The sequence below is a fragment of the Oryx dammah genome, unplaced genomic scaffold, assembly GCF_014754425.2.
Source record: "Oryx dammah isolate SB20612 unplaced genomic scaffold, SCBI_Odam_1.1 HiC_scaffold_18, whole genome shotgun sequence".
NCBI lineage: Eukaryota > Metazoa > Chordata > Mammalia > Artiodactyla > Bovidae > Oryx > Oryx dammah.
In genome coordinates this window covers 86694343-86714570 of record NW_024070202.1, presented here as the reverse complement: position 1 = coordinate 86714570, position 20228 = coordinate 86694343, and the positions used below count along the sequence as shown (strand labels likewise).

Below are 20228 nucleotides of genomic sequence, written 5' to 3'. Positions count from 1 at the left end.
CATCTGGGATTAAGAGGTTTGGAAGACATCTTTGGGACGGAGCTGTAGCTGTGATAAGAATAGCTTTCTTTTCTTCTTTGGCGGTGCTGGGTCTTCCTGGTGGTGCACGAGCTTCTCATTGTGGTGGCTTCTCTTGTTGTGCAGCATGCGCCCCAGGCTCATGGGCTCCGTGGCTGCAGTGCATGAGCTTAGCTGCCCCACGACATGTAGGATCTCAGTTCCCTGGCCAGGGTTCCTACCCACATCCGTTGTATTAGAAGATGGATTCTTAACCACTGGACCACCAGGCAAGTCCCAATTAAGAACTCTCAGTGCCTTTACTTACATGTATTTTTACTCTGTTTTGGTTATACCACTTGTTCCCTTTAAAAAGGACCGAGATGTATAATTCAATTGATGGTATACATCATGTGTGGACTCACCTTTTTGATCTTTGTGTTTCTTAGAGTAAAATTCCTCACAGTATAATAAGCGAGCACTTGAATACTCTTTTGAGTGACCAGAAAGTTCCCATACTCTTCACTCCCATCCACAGGCCAGTACTGGTCACACTTTCTCTGTGAAAGAGAAAGTAAAAATGCTATTTTCATATTTCAAATGCTTAGTGTAAGTTACCCCTGAAATCAGTAAAGATCTGATACCATGACACCCTTATTCTTCTAAACAATTTATTTCCTTTCTCAGTGACTGCGAGTTAGTTGTAGAGAAGAGAAAGGAGAGAGCTATGGGGCTGAAAGACCTGAGATGATGGATCCAAACTCCTCCCTCTTTAGGATGAGAAAAGTGAGGCCAGATGTCCTGAGTCACTGTGAAGCCAGGACTAGAATCCAGCTCCTGTGAATTAAAATCTACTTCACTCTGCATAGCTTTTCAATGAACCTCATTTGCTTTTTCTCACGGAATGAAGAATGCATTTGAATAACCCATAGCTTAATATATAGTGAAGGTTTTGACCTCTGTTTCCCTTTATTTTTATTTATTTATTTATTTTAAATGTATTTGTTCCTCATTGGAGGATAACTGTTTTAAAATATTGTTGTTGGTTTCTGCCATGCATCAATGTGAATCAGCCATAGGCATACACATGTCCCCTCCCTTTTGAACCTCCTTCCCACCTCCCACCCCATCCCACCCTCCTAGGTAATCACAGAGCACCCAGTTGAGCTCCCTGCATCATCATACAGCAAATTCCCACTGGCCGTCAATTTTACATATGGTAATGTACATGTTTCAATGCTACCATTTCTCTTTAGCTGTTTTATCTACTAGAAAGAAATCCTGATAAGCTTTCCTAACTTTTGCTGCTTCCTAACGCTGACTCTATTACAAGCAACTTAAAGCACTTCCAATCGCTATCTTGGGGAGGGCATAAGAGATAAACTACATACCCTTCCTTTCTCCACAAGGTTCGTTATCATGACAATAACTTCCACATTATGCTCCCATATCATTCTCCAGAAATCTTCGGCTGTGGACTTCAGTGGGCCTTGGGCAGCAATGTAAGCTTTTGGTCTGTTGTAGCCCTGAAGAGACAAATAACAAATGTTTCTCACTAACACATTTGTATGCCATTTTTACCTGTTCAGTTTCTAAGATTAGCACAGTTTTGCTATCAAAGAAAACCATTAAAAAAATACTTCAAAGCCAGAAAAATGTACAAGCACAGCAAAGACAATTCTTTAACTATGATATATATATATATATATAGTCTTTGCATCGACACAATCATTGTTCTCTGCACCTCCAGTCTAGTGTATTTAATCCAAGTCTGTTTACTGTGCTTACTATCTGGTCCTTAACTGTGCAGCTTTGAAATGTGTTTGAGGCATTAGGGCTCAGTTGTCTGTAATCAGGAACTGAGTGAAAACACCAAAGAAAACACTTTGGTATTTTCTCCTTATGGCAGACCTGAGCAATGCTAATCATTTACAGCTATCTTCACTTATTACCTGCTGTTGGCCAAGTTTACAAACATTAACCCTAATCCATAATTTACATGCAAATGGAAGAATCATTCTTGATTTGGGGATAAGCAAACTGAAGCTCAGAAGAATTAAATGGCTTTCCAAGCTTTCAGTTAGCCAATGGCAGAACTGCAATTCAGAGCCAGTTCCAACTCCAAAGCCCATATTCAGTCTGATGCACACATTCATAGACATGGAAGTCTGAACTGACTGCCTAAAACAAACCCACTGGATACTTATATTTGGTGCTCACTTCTTTGAATTAGGGAGCTTCCCTGGTGGTTCAGATGGTAAAAGGGTCTGCTTGCAACTTGGGAGACCCAGGTTCGATCCCTGGGTAGGGAAGATTCCCTGGAAAAGGAAATGTCAACCCACTCCAGTACTCTAGACTGGAAAATTCCATGGATGGAGGAGCCTTATAGGCTATAGTTCATGGGGTCAAAAAGAGTCAGAACCGACTAAGCAACTTCACTTTCACTTTCTTTTTTTGAATTAACTGTTCTTTCTTTGAATTAATTGTTTCTTTCTTTGAATTAACCTGAAGGCAGCTAGACTGTAAGGTCAGTGTCAGGAAAATAACCGAGTTCCACTGGCATTCAACTGACCACCGGGAAACAGCAGGAAGTGAGTCAGTGGTCTACAGCCCCTGGAGATTGCCAGTAAGTTTCACAAAGCTGGGTATCCTGATACATGCCCAAGGTTATAAATGTTGGTTACTGGTTTAGTAATCACGTGTTTGCCTTTTAGCCAATTTTTCTGTGGGAACTTTGCAGTCAAAATTTATTGATCATCTGCTATCTACATAATTTTGCACTACGAACCATGGGATGGAAATGCCAAACAAGCATTGATCCTACACATTTTATTTAAGGAGTTACAAACTTATCAGAATACATACATCCTGCCTTGAATGTACATTCTCAGCCCAAATTCCCTCTCACCTAGGAAATAAACCAGAGCTTGAGTGCCATTCAATCTGAAAACCTTTAGCCATGGGATCTCTTATTGCTGATTTGTATTTTTTATTATCTTTCACATAATATATGTTAAGCACTATTATATGTATAATACTCTGGTATAATATATTCACAATCTAGTATAATTTTCATAAATTTTATTTTAAACATGCTTACATCAACATAATTGGCATTGATGTAATCAGTTAGTTTGCCATCCTTCTCAGCAAGTTGTGTGAGTTTAACCCTACTATGATCATCTGTAATAAAAAAAGAAAATATTTCACTATATCATGAACTGCTTTTCAACAGAAAGGTCATTTACATTTACATGATCATTTATCAAATACAATTAAAATCAGTTGTAAACATCATTTACTTTAGTTGGCTTTTGCAAGATACAGAAGATACAAAGATGACAAAAATATAGATAAATATAGATGACAATAAAAACCATTTCTTTCAGGAAGGTTTCCAATGTAGAAGTGGGAATGGACATATACACAAAGAAGAACGTTTGGGGGTCAAGAGAGAAGTGCAGAGTCCTAGGGGAACACTGGTTTGGGATGAAAATAAACCTTTTCATAGAGGTTGACTCCTAAAGTTGGCATTTTAGATGGGCTTCTAAAGGTAGATACTGGGGCTGTGAAAACTGGAGAGCCAGTGAAAGGGAGAGAACAAGCTAAGGCAGGATGGTAGCACGCATGCTTTGAAAAGGAGGCTGACAGAGTAAAACAAAGTAGAGAAGGAAGCAGGAGGGCTCCAGGGAGTTTCTCTGAATAGTTACAGCAGGCAGCTCTTTCAAGGGAAGATCTCAAAGAGGAACTACTGCAAAGGGAGGCAGGAGAACAACAGGCCAAGAATGAAGGGCATGGATCCTGCACTGTCGGTGAAGAGGGCATGAAGACCAAGGTAATTTATACATAGTTCAGTTCAGTTCAGTTCAGTCGCTCAGTCGTGTCCGACTTTTTCTGACCCCATGAACTGCAGCACATCAGGCCTCCCTGTCTACCACCAACTCCCGGAGATTACCTAAACTCATGTCCATTGAGTCGGTGATGCCATGCAACCATCTCATCCTCTGTCGTCCCCTTCTCCTCCTGCCCTCAATCTTCCCCAGAATCAGGGTCTTTTCCAATGAGTCAACTATTCGCATGAGGTGACCAAGTATTGGAATTTCAGCTTCAACATCAGTCCTTCCAATGAACAACCAGGACTGATCTCCTTTAGGATGGACTGTTTGGATCTCCTTGCAGTCCAAGGGACTCTCAAGAGTCTTTTTCAACACCACAGTTCAAAAGCATCAATTCTTCGGTGCTCAGCTTTCTTTATAGTCCAACTCTCACAGCCATACATGATCACTGGAAAAACTACAGCCTCGACTAGACGGACCTTTGTTGGCAAAGTAATGTCTCTGCTTTTCAATATGCTATCTAGGTTGGTCATTTCCTCTCAAGGAGTAAGCGTCTTTTAATTTCATGGCTGCAATCACCATCTGCAGTGATTTTGGAGCCCTCCAAAATAAAGTCAGCCACTGTTTTCACTGTTTCCCCATCTATTTGCCATGAAGTGATGGGACTGGATGCCATGATCTTCGTTTTCTGAATGTTGAGTTTTAAGCTAACTTTTTCACTGCCCTCTTTCACTTTCATCAAGAGGCTCTTTAGTTCTTCTTCACTTTCTGCCATAAGGGTGGTGTCATCTGTGTATCTGAGGTTATTGATATTTCTCCCAGCAATCTTGATTCCAGCTTGTGCTTCCTCCAGCCCAGCATTTCTCATAGTTATACATAGTGCATGGTCACAATTAAATGTGTTGAAATGAGGAGTTCTGGAATAACTTGAGTTCTACAGAGAAACTATATTTGGAGGAACTGCTTAATAAGAAATCAAAGCATCACTAGAAGGACACTTGATGGTTTTCCTGGGCAGACTAGTTTTTTCAAGGATGAAGAAATGAATACAGACCAAATGAGATATTCTGGAATAATAATACTTTGGTGATTTTGGCAGCTCACAAAGATGCAGGAAGTGTATACAGAAATAGATGTGTGGCCATGGAAAGATGGCTTCAATGCCACACTGACCTATTTTTGTATTTTGGTGCGGAAGGGTCTTACTGGGTAAACACTCTGGTTTTTTTCTTCATCTGTAAAGTAGAAATGTTATTACCTATCTTGCCAGGTTCTTTCAGGGATGAAATGAAATAACAGATTTACTTATTTAATTCACTTAAAATATTTTTAAAATTAATTTTTATTGGAGTATTATTTACTGGAGTTGATTTACAGTGTTTTGTTAGTTTCTGCTATATAGTAAAGTGAGTCAGCTGAAATAACAGATTTACAGTGCCAGGCATATAGTAGGTGTTCAACAAATGTTAATCTCCATCCTCTTCTTAATTACTGGTATGGATTTTCTATTTGGGCTTCCCTGGGGCTCAGTGGTAAAGAATCTGCCTGCAATGAAGAAGCCATGGGTTCTATCCCTGGGTTGAGAAGATCCCCTGGAGGAGGGTATGGCAAGCCACTCCAGTATTCTTGCCTGGAGAATCCCATGGACAGAGGAGCCTGGTGGATGAAAGTCCATAGGGCTGCAAAGCGTTGGGCACAACTGAAGCAACTTAGCATGCCCCCATGCATTTTCTATTTAGCTTGTAGAGGGAATGGTCTAACAACCACTTCACTCTAAGAAGCCATTGAATACAACTGAGCTTTTACATGTAATAAGACAGTTGCTTCCACTGAGGAGGCCAAACATAAAGCAGAATCTTCTATCAAAATTGAAAAATTGGTGTAAACCTTGTAGGTTTACACCTACAACCAACATCTATGGAAACTACTTAGCAGTGTGATCACAAAAGTTTCCAGAAACTAGAATGGAAACACAATTTAAACAACCATGCTGTAATACCATGTTCACACAAAGCTAGGAAGACTTACTGAATATATAAGAAAGGAAGGAAGCTGAAGTTTTGGGGAAGAATGAAGATGGATTTCAAGAGATGAGGGGGATATAAAGGAAAATAAAAGGGAACCGATGTAAACAAGATATGCTGTAAGAAGATGGAAGAAACATGATAATTTCATAGGAAAATAAATAAGTATACTTGCCCTAAAGAAAAGAGCCAGACAGCTATTCATGGAGGAGAAAAAGATAATAAAAGGAGAGAAGAAATAAAAAGAAAGAATCCAACTAACCTTTTATCAGCCCCCAGGGAGAATGGCAAGAGAGGAACAGAAATGTTAGGAAAGAAAAAAGAGTCTAAAAAAAATCCCTTTTGGTTAGTAAATTCACATAAAGTAGGGGGATCTCAAGTGAAAACAGAACTATGGAATAAAAATAATGATAGAAAACTTAAGAACAAATTTACAGGCTATGAAGTCTGAAGAAAGGACTGGATTAAAACATGAGTTTATTTTGTTCAAAAAAGAAACAGACATCATTAATTGAAAAATGTATTTAAGCTGGAGTAGTTAAACAATATGTATTGTCTAACACAAGTCTCATGTCCTGATACAAAGGTCCTGAAACAGCTTCACCAGGCTTTGCTGTCGGAGAACTTCAGGACACTGAATTAAAAGCTCTGCAATGATAAGGTCAGAGTTGAGTGAAGGATATACTTACAGGCAACAATATTTATGTATCGGTTTTTGTGCTTATTGTCGGGGTGATTGGAGCTGTCTGCTGTGATACCTAAATCAACAGTACAGCTCTGCACCTCCTGTAAAGAAATTGCATGGGTAACATTTTAATACACATCCTTTCAAACAAAGTGCCTTAAAATACACTAAGGGAGACAACAAACAAAACAATCTATCAAAAAAATTTTTTACATGTTACATCAACTATTTCTTGGCTATAAGAAAATGCAGTGAAATAATGCCTTACCTGGTAAAACTCTTTCAGTGTCTAATGAGGGAATGAATGCCAAAAAAGTAAAGAAATCAAATTCCACAGCACACGACAAATGAGAAAAAAAAGTGTTCATATTAGGTTTACAATGGAAAACCATGATCATGCAATAAATACATTTGTCAAATACTAACACAACAGAATGTTTCAAACAGTTGCATGCAAATCAAAATTTCTAACAGTTCAGAACCTTAAAATTATGTAAAAGGAAAAAATAACACTTTCAAAAGGGGACAGGGTATAATAATATGATGAATTTTTAAAATGTTGATAAGAGAAACCACATATTTGATGACACATTTTGACATATGAGTCAGATTTACTAATATTCAAATATAATTGTATTTGATCATGATAGAATTAATTGAAACTGAATTAGTGATACTTTTTTGTTGTTGATTTTGAGTAATTTTAAGACTAACCAGTGTCCTTAATTAGGTGGTTTGTAACAGATTTAGAGTTGTCAACACATTAGACATCTCCTAAAGTTTTTTATCATATATATTATGTCTTTTGAAATAAAATTTAAATAGTATAACTTTCTACATACTTAATTAGTAGACTTCTCATTAATTAAAACCTTAATGAGTCGAGAAAAATTATTCCTCCCATTTCGCTTTTAAACAGAATTAAAATCCTTCTCAGGGATGTCTTTTATCTAAATATATCAGTTTGGAATTTTCAATTATTTAGTACATATTAAGATAATAACATGAAAGCCTTATAATTTTTGAGAAAATATACAATCTAAATATAAATCTGATTCATTGACAAAATGGCTCAGCCCTTTACTAAACAAGCATTCCAAGCCCTCTTTTGCAGCAAGTCATTCTGATTCTCGATTTAAAAACAATTTAATATATGACCCACTTAAAAGGTACAGAATTACTAATTATTAAGCTAATTATTAAGTTAATAAAAAGCTTTCTTCAATCAGTGAGTTAAGAACAATGGAATTAAGAATACACTTTTTGAGTAAAAGTGTGAGGTTATTTTATTAATTTAATCATCATGAACTCCCTAATACTATTTAAAATGATTTATGATTTTATAATTATGAAAACTGTGTATCTACTTTTGTACATATGCTATCAGCAACTTTTACAATAAATTCTCTATTTTTCCTTATGGTTTTTAACATCTGGAAAGTTAGACACAAATATTCTCCTTTTTGCAACTAGGATTTTGTTTGATCGATGCCTGATAGTTTCTGTAAATTCATACTGCACCACCTAGTAACCTCTGTTATGATAGGAAAAAATAATTTGATGTCTTAAAAATATAATTCTTCATATTATTCCATTTTATTTAGTGGTCACCTCATAGTACTTTCTTATTCAATATAGCTATGACTTAGATTTTTTTAATTTAAATTAGCTGGCTTCTACTGTTTTTAATTTAGTGAAAACATATATTTCATTTATTTTTCCTTTGGTTTTTTAAAGCTTTCTAATCTCTGGCATTTTCCTTCCATAACTATGCTCTTGGGGATCTGATTCATGGGAAGAAGTTGAGGGGTGTATTAGGAACTGTGGTATAGCCTCTGATCAGGGTCAGATCTCAAAGGGCTTCAAAGAAGGAGGTCAACTGATACTTGGAGAGGCTGCGGTTGGGCTGGGAGCCCCTGGTTTCTAGAGTGGAAAGGACAGGAGTGTTAGATTTCAATCCCAGCCCTGCTATTTGTTTCAGTGCTCATTAGTGACTCCTTGCGACCCCATGGACTGCAGCCTACTAGTCTCGTTTGTCCATGGGATTTCCCAGCCAAGAATACTGGAATGGATTGCCATTTCTTTCTCTAGGGTATCTTCCTGATGCACAGATAAACCTATTTTCCTGCATCTCCTTTTTTTTTTTTTTTGCCTTTTCATACTGTTCATGGGGTTCTCAAGGCAAAAAGATAGGACACTGAAAGATGAACTTCCCAATAGGTGCCCAATATGCTACTGGAGATCAGTGGAGAAATAACTCCAGAAAGAATGAAGGGATGGAGCCAAAGCAAAAACAATACCCAGTTGTGGATGTGACTGGTGATGGAAGCAAGGTCTGATTCTGTAAAGAGCAATACTGCATAGGAACCTGGAATGTTAGGTCCATGAATCAAGGCAAACTGGAAGTGGTCAAACAGGAGATGGCAAGAGTGAACGTCAACATTCTAGGAATCAGTGAACTAAAATGGACTGGAATGGGTGAATTTAAATCAGATGACCATTGTATTTACTACTGTGAGCAAGATTCACTTAGGAGAAATGGAGTAGCCATCATAGTCAACAAAAGAGTCCGATATGCAGTACTTGGATGCGATCTCAAAAACGAAAGAATGATCTCTGTTTGTTTCCAAGGTAAACCATTCAATATCACAGTAATCCAAGTCTATGCCCCCTACCAGTAATGCTGAAGAAGTAGAACAGTTCTATCAAGACTTACAAGACCTTTTAGAACTAGCACCCAAAAAAGATGTCCTTTTTATTATAGGGGACTGGAATGCAAAAGTAGGAAGTCAAGAAACATCTGGAGTAACAGGCAAATTTGGCCTTGGAGTATAGGATGAAGCAGGGCAAAGGCTAATAGAATTTTGCCAAGAGAATGCACTGGTCATAGCAAACACCCTCTTCCAACAACACAAGAGAAGACTCTACATATGGACATCACCAGATGGTCAACACTGAAATCAGATTGATTATATTCTTTGCAGCCAAAGATGGAGAAGCTCTACATAGTCAGCAAAAACAAGACCAGGAGCTGACTGTGGCTCAGATCATGAACTCCTTATTGCCAAATTCAGACTTAAATTGAATAAAGTGAGGAAAACCACTAGACCATTCAGGTATGACCTAAATCAAATCCCTTATGATTATACAGTGGAAGTGAGAAATAGATTTAAGGGACTAGATCTGATAGACAGAGTGCCTGATAAACTATAGACAGAGGTTTATGACATTGTACAGGAGACAGGGATCAAGACCATTCCCAAGAAAAAAAAATGCAAAAAGGCAAAATGGCTGTCTGAGGAGGCCTTACAAATAGCTGTGAAAAGAAGAGAAGTGAAAAGCAAAGGAGAAAAGGAAAGGTATAAGCATTTGAATGTAGAGTTCCAAAGAATAGCAAGGAGAGATAAGAAAGCCTTCCTCACTGATCAGTGCAAAGAAACAGAGGAAAACAATAAAATGAGAAAGACTAGAGATCTCTTCAAGAAAATTAGAGATATCAAAGGAACATTTCATACAAAGATGGGCTCAATAAAAGACAGAAATGGTATGGACCTAACAGAAGCAGAAGATATTAAGAACAGGTGGCAAGAATGCACAGAAAAACTGTACAAAAAAGATCTTCACGACCCAGATAATCACTATGGTGTGATCATTCACCTAGAGCCAGACATCCTGGAATGTGAAGTCAAGCAGGCCTTAGAAAGCATCACTATGAACAAAGCTAGTGGAGGTGATGGAATTCCAGTTGAGCTATTTCAAATTCTAAAAGATGATGCTGTGACAGTGCTGCACTCAATATGCCAGCAAATGTGGAAAACTCAGCAATGGCCACAGGACTGGAAAAGGTCAGTTTTCATTCCAATCCCTAAGAAAGGCAATGCCAAAGAATGTTCAAACCACCGTACAATTGCACTCATCTCACAAACTCGTACGGAGAAGGCAATGGCAACCCACTCCAGTACTTTCGCCTGGAGAATCCCATGGACGGAGGAGCCTGATAGGCTGCGTCTATGGGGTCACACAGAGTCGGACACTACTGATTTGACTTAGCAGCAGCACACACTAGTAAAGAAATGCTCAAAATTCTCCAAGCCAGGCTTCAGCAATATGTGAACCATGAACTTCCAGATGTTCAAGCTGGTTTTAGGAAAGGCAGAGGAACCAGAGATCAAATTGCCAACATCTGCTGGATCATGGCAAAAGCAAGAGAGTTCCAGAAAAACATCTATTTCTGCTTTATTGACTATTCCAAAAACTTTGACTGTGTGGATCACAATAAACTGTGGAAAATTCTTCAAGAGATGGGAATACCAGACCACTTGACCTGCCTCTTGAGAAACCTATATGCAGGTCAGGAAGCAATAGTTAGAACTGGACATGGAACAACAGACTGGTTCCAAATAGGAAAAAGAGTACGTCAAGGCTGTATATTGTCACCTTGTTTATTTAACTTCTATGCAGAGTACATCATGAGAAACGCTGGGCTGGAAGAAGCACAAGCTGGAATCAAGATTGCTGGGAGAAATATCAATAACCTCAGATATGCAGATGACACCACCCTTATGGCAGAAAGTGAAGAAGAACTCAAGAGCCTCTTGATGAAAGTGAAAGAGGGGAGTGAAAAAGTTGGCTTACAGCTCAACATTCAAAAAACTAAGATCACAGCATCTGCTCCCATCACTTAATGGCAAAAGATGGGGAAACAGTGGTTGACTTTATTTTGGGGGGCTCCAAAATCACTGCAGATGGTGATTCCAGCCATTAAATTAAAAGACACTTACTCCTTGAGAGGAAAGTTATGACCAACCTAGATAGCATATTAAAAAGCAGAGACATTACTTTGTCAACAAAGGTCTGTCTAGTCAAGGCTATGGTTTTTCCAGTAGTCATGTATGGATGTCAGAGTTGGACTATAAAGAAAGCTGAGCACTGAAGAATTGATGCTTTTGAACTGTGGTGTTGGAGAAGACTCTTGACAGTCCCTTGGACTGCAAGGAAAATCAGCCAGTCCATCCTAAAGGAGATCAGTCCTGGTTGTTCACTGGAAGGACTGATGTTGAAGCTGAAACTCCAATTCTTTGGCCACCTGATATGAAGAGGTAACTCATCTGAAAAGACCCTGATTCTGGGAAAGACTGAGGGCAGGAGAAGGGGGCGACAGAGGATGAGATGGTTGGATGGCATCACTGACTCTATGGACATGAGTTTGAGTGAACGACAGGAGTTGGTGATGGACAGGGAGGCCTGGCGTGCTGCAGTCCATGGGGTCACAAAGAGTTGGACAGGACTGAAGACTGAACTGAAGTTCCTGCATCTCCTGCTTGGCAGGCAGATTCTTTACCACTGAGCCACCTGGGAAGCCCCACCCTGCTATGTATTAAGATAAGATACTTGAGATAGGGAGGTTATACTGTATTATCCAGGTGAGCTCCAAATGCCTTCAATCCTAAATCCTCATAAGAGTGAGGCAGATAGAGATTACACATTCGTAGGTGCTAAGTCCATTCAGTTGTGTCCAACTCTTTGCAACTCTATGAATTGTAGCCCTCCAGGCTCCTCTATCCATGGGATTCTCCTGGTAAGGATACTGGAGTGGGTTGCCCTTTCCTTCTCCAGAGGATCTTCGCAATGTCTCTTAGACTGGTTCTTTTCTATTAGCACCACCTGGGAAGCCCATGCTGTTTATTAGTTGTTAATTAACTTTTGTTGAAGTTGCTTTCATCAATATGATTAGAAATAAAAACAAATAACTTCCAGAATTGGGTGAAGGTTGATTGTAGATGCATCTAGTACAATGACTGACACGTAGGGAGTGCTCAACAAAGGTGACTTTATGCTGTGGTTTTTACTGTTAACTGTTTTGGCTGAGGGCACACTATTTTGAAAAATCTTCTTAATTGATAATTCAGTGGGCCATGATAAATATGCAGTAAATTTCCCTCTAAGAGTGTTTTACAGAATACTACTGGAAAAATTTTCAGTGATTGTGAAGTTCCAATGTTTTTGAGAAGACGGGACTTTACCTTGGATAATATTTATTATGCCTTGTATAATAAGCATTTTTGCATTTACACTGGTGTAATCCTTACAGGTAGGAGTTTGTATGTACTTTGGCTGAAAATTATGAAATTTACTAGTTTATTATAATCTATACAGTTTAGAAAATTAAAAGGAATCAGTGTTACCAATTCAAATTAAAAAAAAGAATTATAGTTCTGATTTTATGGGAATTAACTATGGTTTTGTTTTTTCCACTAGTACAACTGAATTTTAAAATAGAAAACCAATTTGCTAAATTATATGATAACTATCACCCATATCCTAAACACATAACTGATTATGGAAATAATAATTTCACTAGAATGGAAATGGTTTCAATTCAAGAAATAGCCTATTGGTGAATTTCAAAAAATTACTATTTTCCATACTGTTTAAAAGAGACATATTAAAATCATACCTCAAATTCTTCAGTAAACCCACTACTTGCATGTAAGTCTGCAACATGCTTTGGAAAGTGCTTTATTGGAATTGCTCCAACATCATCTAAGTGAATAAAAAAAATTAAGTTGGAAAGGATAACTCAACAGAAATAAATGTTCCTCTCACTTGTGGGGATTTATAAAGAGCTTTCTTCTAAAACAACTTCAAAATTCAATTAGTCCTATAATTTCGACTGAATCTGTGTTCAGAGAAACAATAAACAACAATTATCAATTTTCCCTACATTTACTATTAATCATAACCTGCATTTTAGAATTCTGATTTCGATCAGGAATCTTTTCCTTTCATATACTAAAGAGAAAATAATTAATTTTCAATGTTAAGTTATAAATAACACCCAATGGACTGCATCACTTTATGGATAATTTTCTTTAACATGAGTGGGAATTGCCTGTCAATTCTGAGGAAAAAATGCAGAAATAATATATTTTCAATGTCATGGATTTACATAATATATAGTGCAATTTCAGTTTTATACAATTGTACAGTTTAGAGTCTCTCCAATAAATTGTCAGATGTTTACATTTGAAAACATTTTTTCTTTTTCTCCATAAATAATAGAAAACATTTATATGCAGACTATTCATTAAGTATACTGTCAAAAACATTTGGGACTTTTAGTCTGTAAAATTTCAAGAATTCTAACTTGAAAAAATGCTATGTAAACAAAGTCACTGGATCTGTTAATTAATTGTGAAGGGGCCAATTTTTTTTACCTGTTTCTGTTTTTTCTCTTTTTTCCCCCCTGGAAAGGCTTTCTTAGATTAAACATATTACTAGTTCACAGTGTGCAACTTCACAAGTGATATCTCTGACAAGGAAACATCAGACACATTTCACTAGAAACAGTTATTTACATCAACAGATGTTCAGCATCTAGGCCATTTAATATTTTTAAGTTTCAGTTACCAAGAATTTGTTGATTTAAAAAAAAATTAGAATCCATCTGTTCTCTTTCAGATAAGTGTACCTGAATACTAAAATTGAATTAGCGAGTTAAGCTTAAGAAACACTAGACAAAGGTGTAATTCCACCTTCACACCTACAGAAGCATCTTGCCTGGAAGTAGCTTTTATAATTAGATAAGAAAACAGAAATAACTTGTCACATCTAAATCATTAGTCCTAAGCTCTGCCAAACCCATGGATACTCCTCAGCAGAGCTAACCTCTTTCCATGAGCAAATTGATTACTTCTCATGTGCTATCATGTCTTCCAGTAATTTCTTTTACAAACTGTTCTGCAAGCAGGTGACACTAGCTTATCTTTTTATTTTCTGATTTCACATGAATGTATGCATATGTTGGGGGTGCTCAAGAGTGCATCCTTGAGAGCTGAGCAGATGAAAGGAGGAGACGCCCTTGATCACCATTCTTCTGAGAAATAGGACAGGGGGTTCTCGATTTCCTGGACAACCCAATCTTGGATTATTTTATTTATTGTTAATAATAAACTGTGTTGGACTTTAGATAATGTTAGAATTAATTTGCTTACCCATGCTGACAGGGTATGTTGGAGAGGTATGTTTGACAGTGAAGGGAACTAAACCCAACAGATAACTGAGAGCAACTGGTCTCAAAAATTCTAAGTATGTTAATAAGAAATGGTGCTGTACTAAAAGAAATGACAGAATTTTAATATAAACTGGAAAAGCCAGTAAAACGGTGGTGGTTAAAGACACAAAGCTGATAAAAGAGCTGAAAGAGCAAAACAGGTCTAACTCCTATGTTTGTTGAAAATTGCAATGAAAATGCTTCTGTTTTATTTTTCTGTTTTTTAAATCGCATGAGACTTCAGAAGATAACATCCTGTAGAATGTGCACCTCAAGCCGTAACATGTGGCGTCTCAGATAATTTAAAAAGAGACTTCTGTACAAAGACATGGAGAGGAATGTTTCCTTTTGCTTTCCCTGGTCTCCTTGTCCCTGCATCATCCTCTGTCCTCCTGTTCTTCCTTAATTCGCACATTTCTAGACAACTTTTTGTTGTTACCACTTTTCATCCTGAAATGTTATAAAATGTTAATTCAAAACAAGTGTCTGTGACCTTAGTTACAATGTGATTTCCAGAGTCAGTGAGAGTCTTAAAGTGACTCCTGTTAATTCTTGAATATTGTTAACTAGGTAAGTTCTGATAAAGCAGTTGATGCTTTACCAGGTATTCAACGGTCTGACATTTTTACTTAAAATATTTCAGGCAACCACACTTTGTGCTCATGTTTCTCTTCTACCCTCACCATTATATAGTTTCTTTATTTTCCCCTAATGTAGTTAAGAAAGCTTTTCTCACATTCACTCAGATAATCAGAAAGAAATCAAAGTTTATTCTTATTTTGGTGGTTTTTGTCCTGTCCATCATTACTGCATTGATTTAGTCTGACTTTTGGTGTTTAGATATCCACTAAAGTAACTGAAATGACTGAAAGTCAACATTATTCCTTACTTATATATTATTGCTATAAATATTTATGTTCTTTAACATACAACATCTGAATAACTATAAATTATTTTGTCACATCATCTGTACGGTTAAGAATGTTCAAAATTAACCAGTTAAAAACCTGAATGCCTGATACATAATATTTTAAGTAACACATTTACTAATCTACATCATAGCATTTGCAAAGTACTTCAATAAGGACAAACCTTCCCACATCATGCTTTTCATTTAACATCTACCAGCTACTCAGGGTCACTTTAAGCTATTACCTGAAATTGGAAAGATAGGTGTTGGAGGTGTGGATATTACTCGAGGGGACGTACTGTCCTCTAAATAAAAATGTGCAGTCTGGAAACATTTCCTGGAAAGAAAAGAAGGCAATTTATACTACTATCTGGAATGGACAAGAAGACAACTTCTGAGAGGCTTAAAAATTATGACAGAAATCTTCAGAATTAAAAAAACATAAGTGGAAATCTATTACCTACTTTTACAAAACACAGGTATTAAAGAATTTTACAGCCTCCAAATTTATCTCAGTTTTACCTGTACCAGATGCAGAAGAGCGAGCAGGTATCAGACATGCTATAAGCAAAGGTAACACTTGAACTTGCAGGTGGTGCCAAGGAGTAGGATACCTTAATACCCTACTTACTCTTCTGTTGCTGTATACCAGGATGTCCTGCCACTTTGGACAGGATCAGAGTGGAAAAGAGAGCCTATCCAAAGCTATTTTTCACTCAATATTTAAAGGACCATGCCGTTCTGATCAGAGTGGAAAAGAGAAGCCTATCCAAAGCTATTTTTCACTCAATATTTAAAGGACCATGCCGTTCTGAGGCTATTCAGCTGCTAGCAGAAGGCAGCAAGGAATGACCAGGTAGAAGCTACTTTCCACTATGGTAACATTCTGATGGAAAAAGACAGCTTTATATTACAAGTGTGACAATGTCGTAATGACAAAAGGAAGTGAAGAAATAATGAGCATGTAACCAAAAACAGGGGTGATTTTCTCTCCAACAGATGCTAGCCTTGATGAGGGTTTTGAGAATGAATATATTTGGAATCAACCACAACTATGACCTATAAGGTCACCTGAATCTATTTTCATTTAGATAATAAGAGTAACATCTGGTACAAGCTCATGCAAACTATTGAGAAGAGCAAAGAACCAACTGCTGCTGTAAACTAATGCAAACTATCGTTAATTAAAAAATGTAGATAATTAAAACTGCTAATGACACTCTTTGATGTGGGTCATTTAATTTATTTGAAGCATTACTCATGAGTGGTTAAGTTTAAAGGAAAGATCTGTTTGAGTGAAAATGCCAATCTCGTTTTTTCATTTGAAAAATCCAAGCAACAAGGTATTTATCCTAATGAACTTTAACATTTGTTCTTATGACACACTTCAATTGTGATACTTTCAATAATCAGTTTCCTGCATAAAATTCTTCAGTGGTTTCCCATTGGAATAAGAATGATATTCTATTATTTCAGCAAGGGTGGTTAGACCCTCTGTGACCTGGTTCCCCCTCCATACCCCCACCAGTAGTCTCATCTCTTATTACTTCTTTTGCAACCACTAGGCTCTAACCCACTGGTCATCCCTTTCTCCTTCCAAGAAGTCCTGCAATATTATCCCAGGGTCGTAGTTCTTGGTGTTCCCTCTGGCCACTTGCCTCTTTCCCATCATTTACACATTGGCTCAAATGCCACTTCCTCTGAGAGTCCTCTGACCATCTAAGCTATTAATAAAACTATTAGCCCCTCTGGCTAAGTCACTATTCTGCCCCTTATTTTGTTTGCTTTATGGCACTTATCACTCTCTGAAATATTTTATTTATATATTTGTTTATTCATCGTTCATAATTTTAGTTGGTCCTCCCTCACCAGAATGTAAGTCCCCAAAAAGCAAAGATGCATGTGTGTGCTCAGCCATGTCTGACTCTTTGCAGCCCCATGGCCTGTGGCCCACCAGGCTCCTCTGTTCATGGAATTTTCCAGGCAAGAATATTGGAGTGGTTTGCCATTTCCTTCTTCAGGGGATCTTACTGACCCAAGGCTTGAAGCCACATCTCCTGCACTAGCAGGCAGATTCTTTACCACTGAGCAACCTGTGAAGCCCAACAAAAGGCAAGACACTTGGTCTTAAAGTAGTGTTAGTCCTCATTAATAATGTCTGGCATGTTATAGGTGCCCTGGAATATTTGTTCAATGAACTCACTGCCATAGGTATCAATAGTACAAAATTATATAGTTTATTTATAACTCTAATGTCACAAGTTTAAAGACAAATCCAAAGGTAATGATGTGCACAGCAAAAAAAAATAGCTATCTGCTGTGATAGTATAATCATAATCAAACCTGTGAGAGTATAGATAATTGACAGAACACACTAATGTCTTCAACAGAAAAGAGGAGATGTAGGAGGAAGACAAGCGCATGTACCACCAACTACGATGTGGGGCAAAAAGACCCAAGCAAGGCTCAGATCCTGAAGAGTGGAAAAAGCCTGGCAGAGCAATGAGAAATGGGAAAGAGGAGGGCCACAGGTCACAAGATACAGATTCTTTTCTATTGAAAGTCCATATCTGAGCAGAACTGACACCAGTCTAGAGCAGAAACTTCAGGAAAGTGTGGGTCATCTGTGCAACCACAGATGTAGTATCTTCTGCCCCACTGATAGGCAGACACTATCAGATCTTTTAAGATCACAGAATTAAAAATCTCTTTGATTCCTTTAAAATATGGCTCTTCTTTATTTTTCAATGAATCTTAAAGTTGTAAAATATTTAATACCTTTCGGGAGCTAGTACAATATCACAGCTAATACCAGAGTCCTTCCTCCAGCATCTCTGACATATAAAAAGGATTCAGTTTGAATCCTTCCGTGACAAGGAGCTTACTTCTCTATGAATCATCTTTAGCTACTACACATTTCTTACACTAACCCGAAAATCAATCCCTTGTAAGTATCTCCAAATGGTACCCAAAGAGGAGACCCTCCTGTTCCAATGTAACACCTCTTACTATTGATATTTTTCTTATACTGAGCCTCAAACCTATCTCCCTTTTACTTTGACATATTGGCTTTAGTTCTGTACCTTACAGATTTTTAGACTGTAGTATCCAAATCTTTAAATACCTAAACCCTACCTATCTGTGGTCCAAACCTTTTTTGACTTTTCTCCTTGAAGTTTATGTCCAATAACAAACATGTTGTAGATCACTGAACATGTCTTGCCTGCTCTAACTCAGTTATTTCTTCTCCCTGCTTTAAACATGGTTCTTCTTCTGATCAAAATGCCTTGGTCACTAATGTGCCATGCAAATATTTCCTTTCAAAAGACAACTCAGCGGCATCTTCTCTGAGAAACAGCCTCTCATTTCTTAAGCAGATTCTTGCACTCCAGTTTCTGTTTCTATTATAATGAACACAAACGTCTATTCACATTCTTGTTTAAAAAGATTGCTTTGAAAAATATGCTTAATTAATCCAAGAATGACATGCAATTTATTTTAAATATTTTAATTAATTGGTGGTAAAAGTAATCATTTTGTAGTATATTTGTTTTGGGCCTTTATCCTCATTATATATATATTTTAAAGATGGGGCCATCTCTTTTAATTTATGTAGACCAAATTTTAAATACAATGCCAGGAGTGCAATAGGTATTAAATGTTGAATGGTTAGATGGATTTCCAGTAGAATTTCCAGTAGAATTCCACCAACCATAATGTATACAGCTGTATCCTAGACTCTCTTGCCTACTGAAGCCTCGAATGAGATTAACTTAAAATTTCAAAATATTTGGGAGGAAGAGGAAGAGAATATACAGGTAGAGAAGGATGGATTGATGGGTGGGTGGATGGATGGATAGATGCCTAGATGGAGGATGTGTCTGAGAAAATGGGAAGAAGGCAACATCTCTTACAATGGGAAAAGGCAAAGTAAGACATGTTGCTAATATTCCTTGTAGTAAATTCCGGCTCTTCTTTTCAGCTATGTAATCAAATATTTGTTGGTTTTAGAAAATAAGTGGTCTAGTAATGTTACTTGTATTAACAGGTAACAAAAGAATCTTATAGATCATACCAATAAGCTTAAAAGTAGGAAACAATTAAAATAGTACAGGATTCATTCTGGATGAAGAGCATCTGTATGTGGCTTAGGAACTCTTTATGGTACAGTCTTACCTAGGAGGTGACACTCTATATCAAAGGTAGCATGGCACTGAGAGTCTTCCATTCTGGATGGTAGCTACCAATGACCCACAAATTTAAATTTAATATCAAGAGAAAAATTATATTGCTTCTCTTCCCACTCTCCCCAGTCAGAACAAGGGTGCCTATGGAAAACTCTGTTCTATATTGCTTTTGATGGAGTGCTGTTTATTTGAACACATTTTTGGTATTTTTCAGATCTAACTATTAAAAAAAAGCTCTCCAAAATTTCTTCTTTGTCATCTTTAAAAAGAACTTTTTGAAGCTATTCTTATGGAAATAATTTTGTGTCTTGGAAACTTATGATTTGGCTCATGTAAATTATACCTTAAAACATCTGGAAAATAATTTCAAGGCATATTATTTAATGTATGACAAGATTCGGTATCTATGGTCCATCTGTTCTGTATCAGCAGCGAGTGTCTTCACGTCTATGTGCTAAGTGTTGATAACTACGTCTCCTGCTAATTATCACTCAGCCATGAAGAAAAAAGTGATGACTGTTTTAAACCTGTAGACA

General features: G+C 37.3%; 1 protein-coding gene across 1 annotated transcript in view; it reads right to left on the bottom strand.

Moving 5' to 3' along the window:
- Positions 1–20228, bottom strand: part of PTPRZ1 (protein tyrosine phosphatase receptor type Z1) — a 110013-nt gene that overhangs the window by 20177 nt on the left and 69608 nt on the right. Inside the window, exons 14-19 of the mRNA XM_040259885.1 lie at positions 15751–15842; positions 13000–13085; positions 6547–6643; positions 3098–3180; positions 1389–1523; positions 423–557 (exon numbers count right to left, since the gene is read on the bottom strand). Coding sequence (XP_040115819.1) covers positions 423–557; positions 1389–1523; positions 3098–3180; positions 6547–6643; positions 13000–13085; positions 15751–15842 — 628 coding nt within the window. The remainder of the gene's footprint in view (positions 1–422; positions 558–1388; positions 1524–3097; positions 3181–6546; positions 6644–12999; positions 13086–15750; positions 15843–20228) is intronic.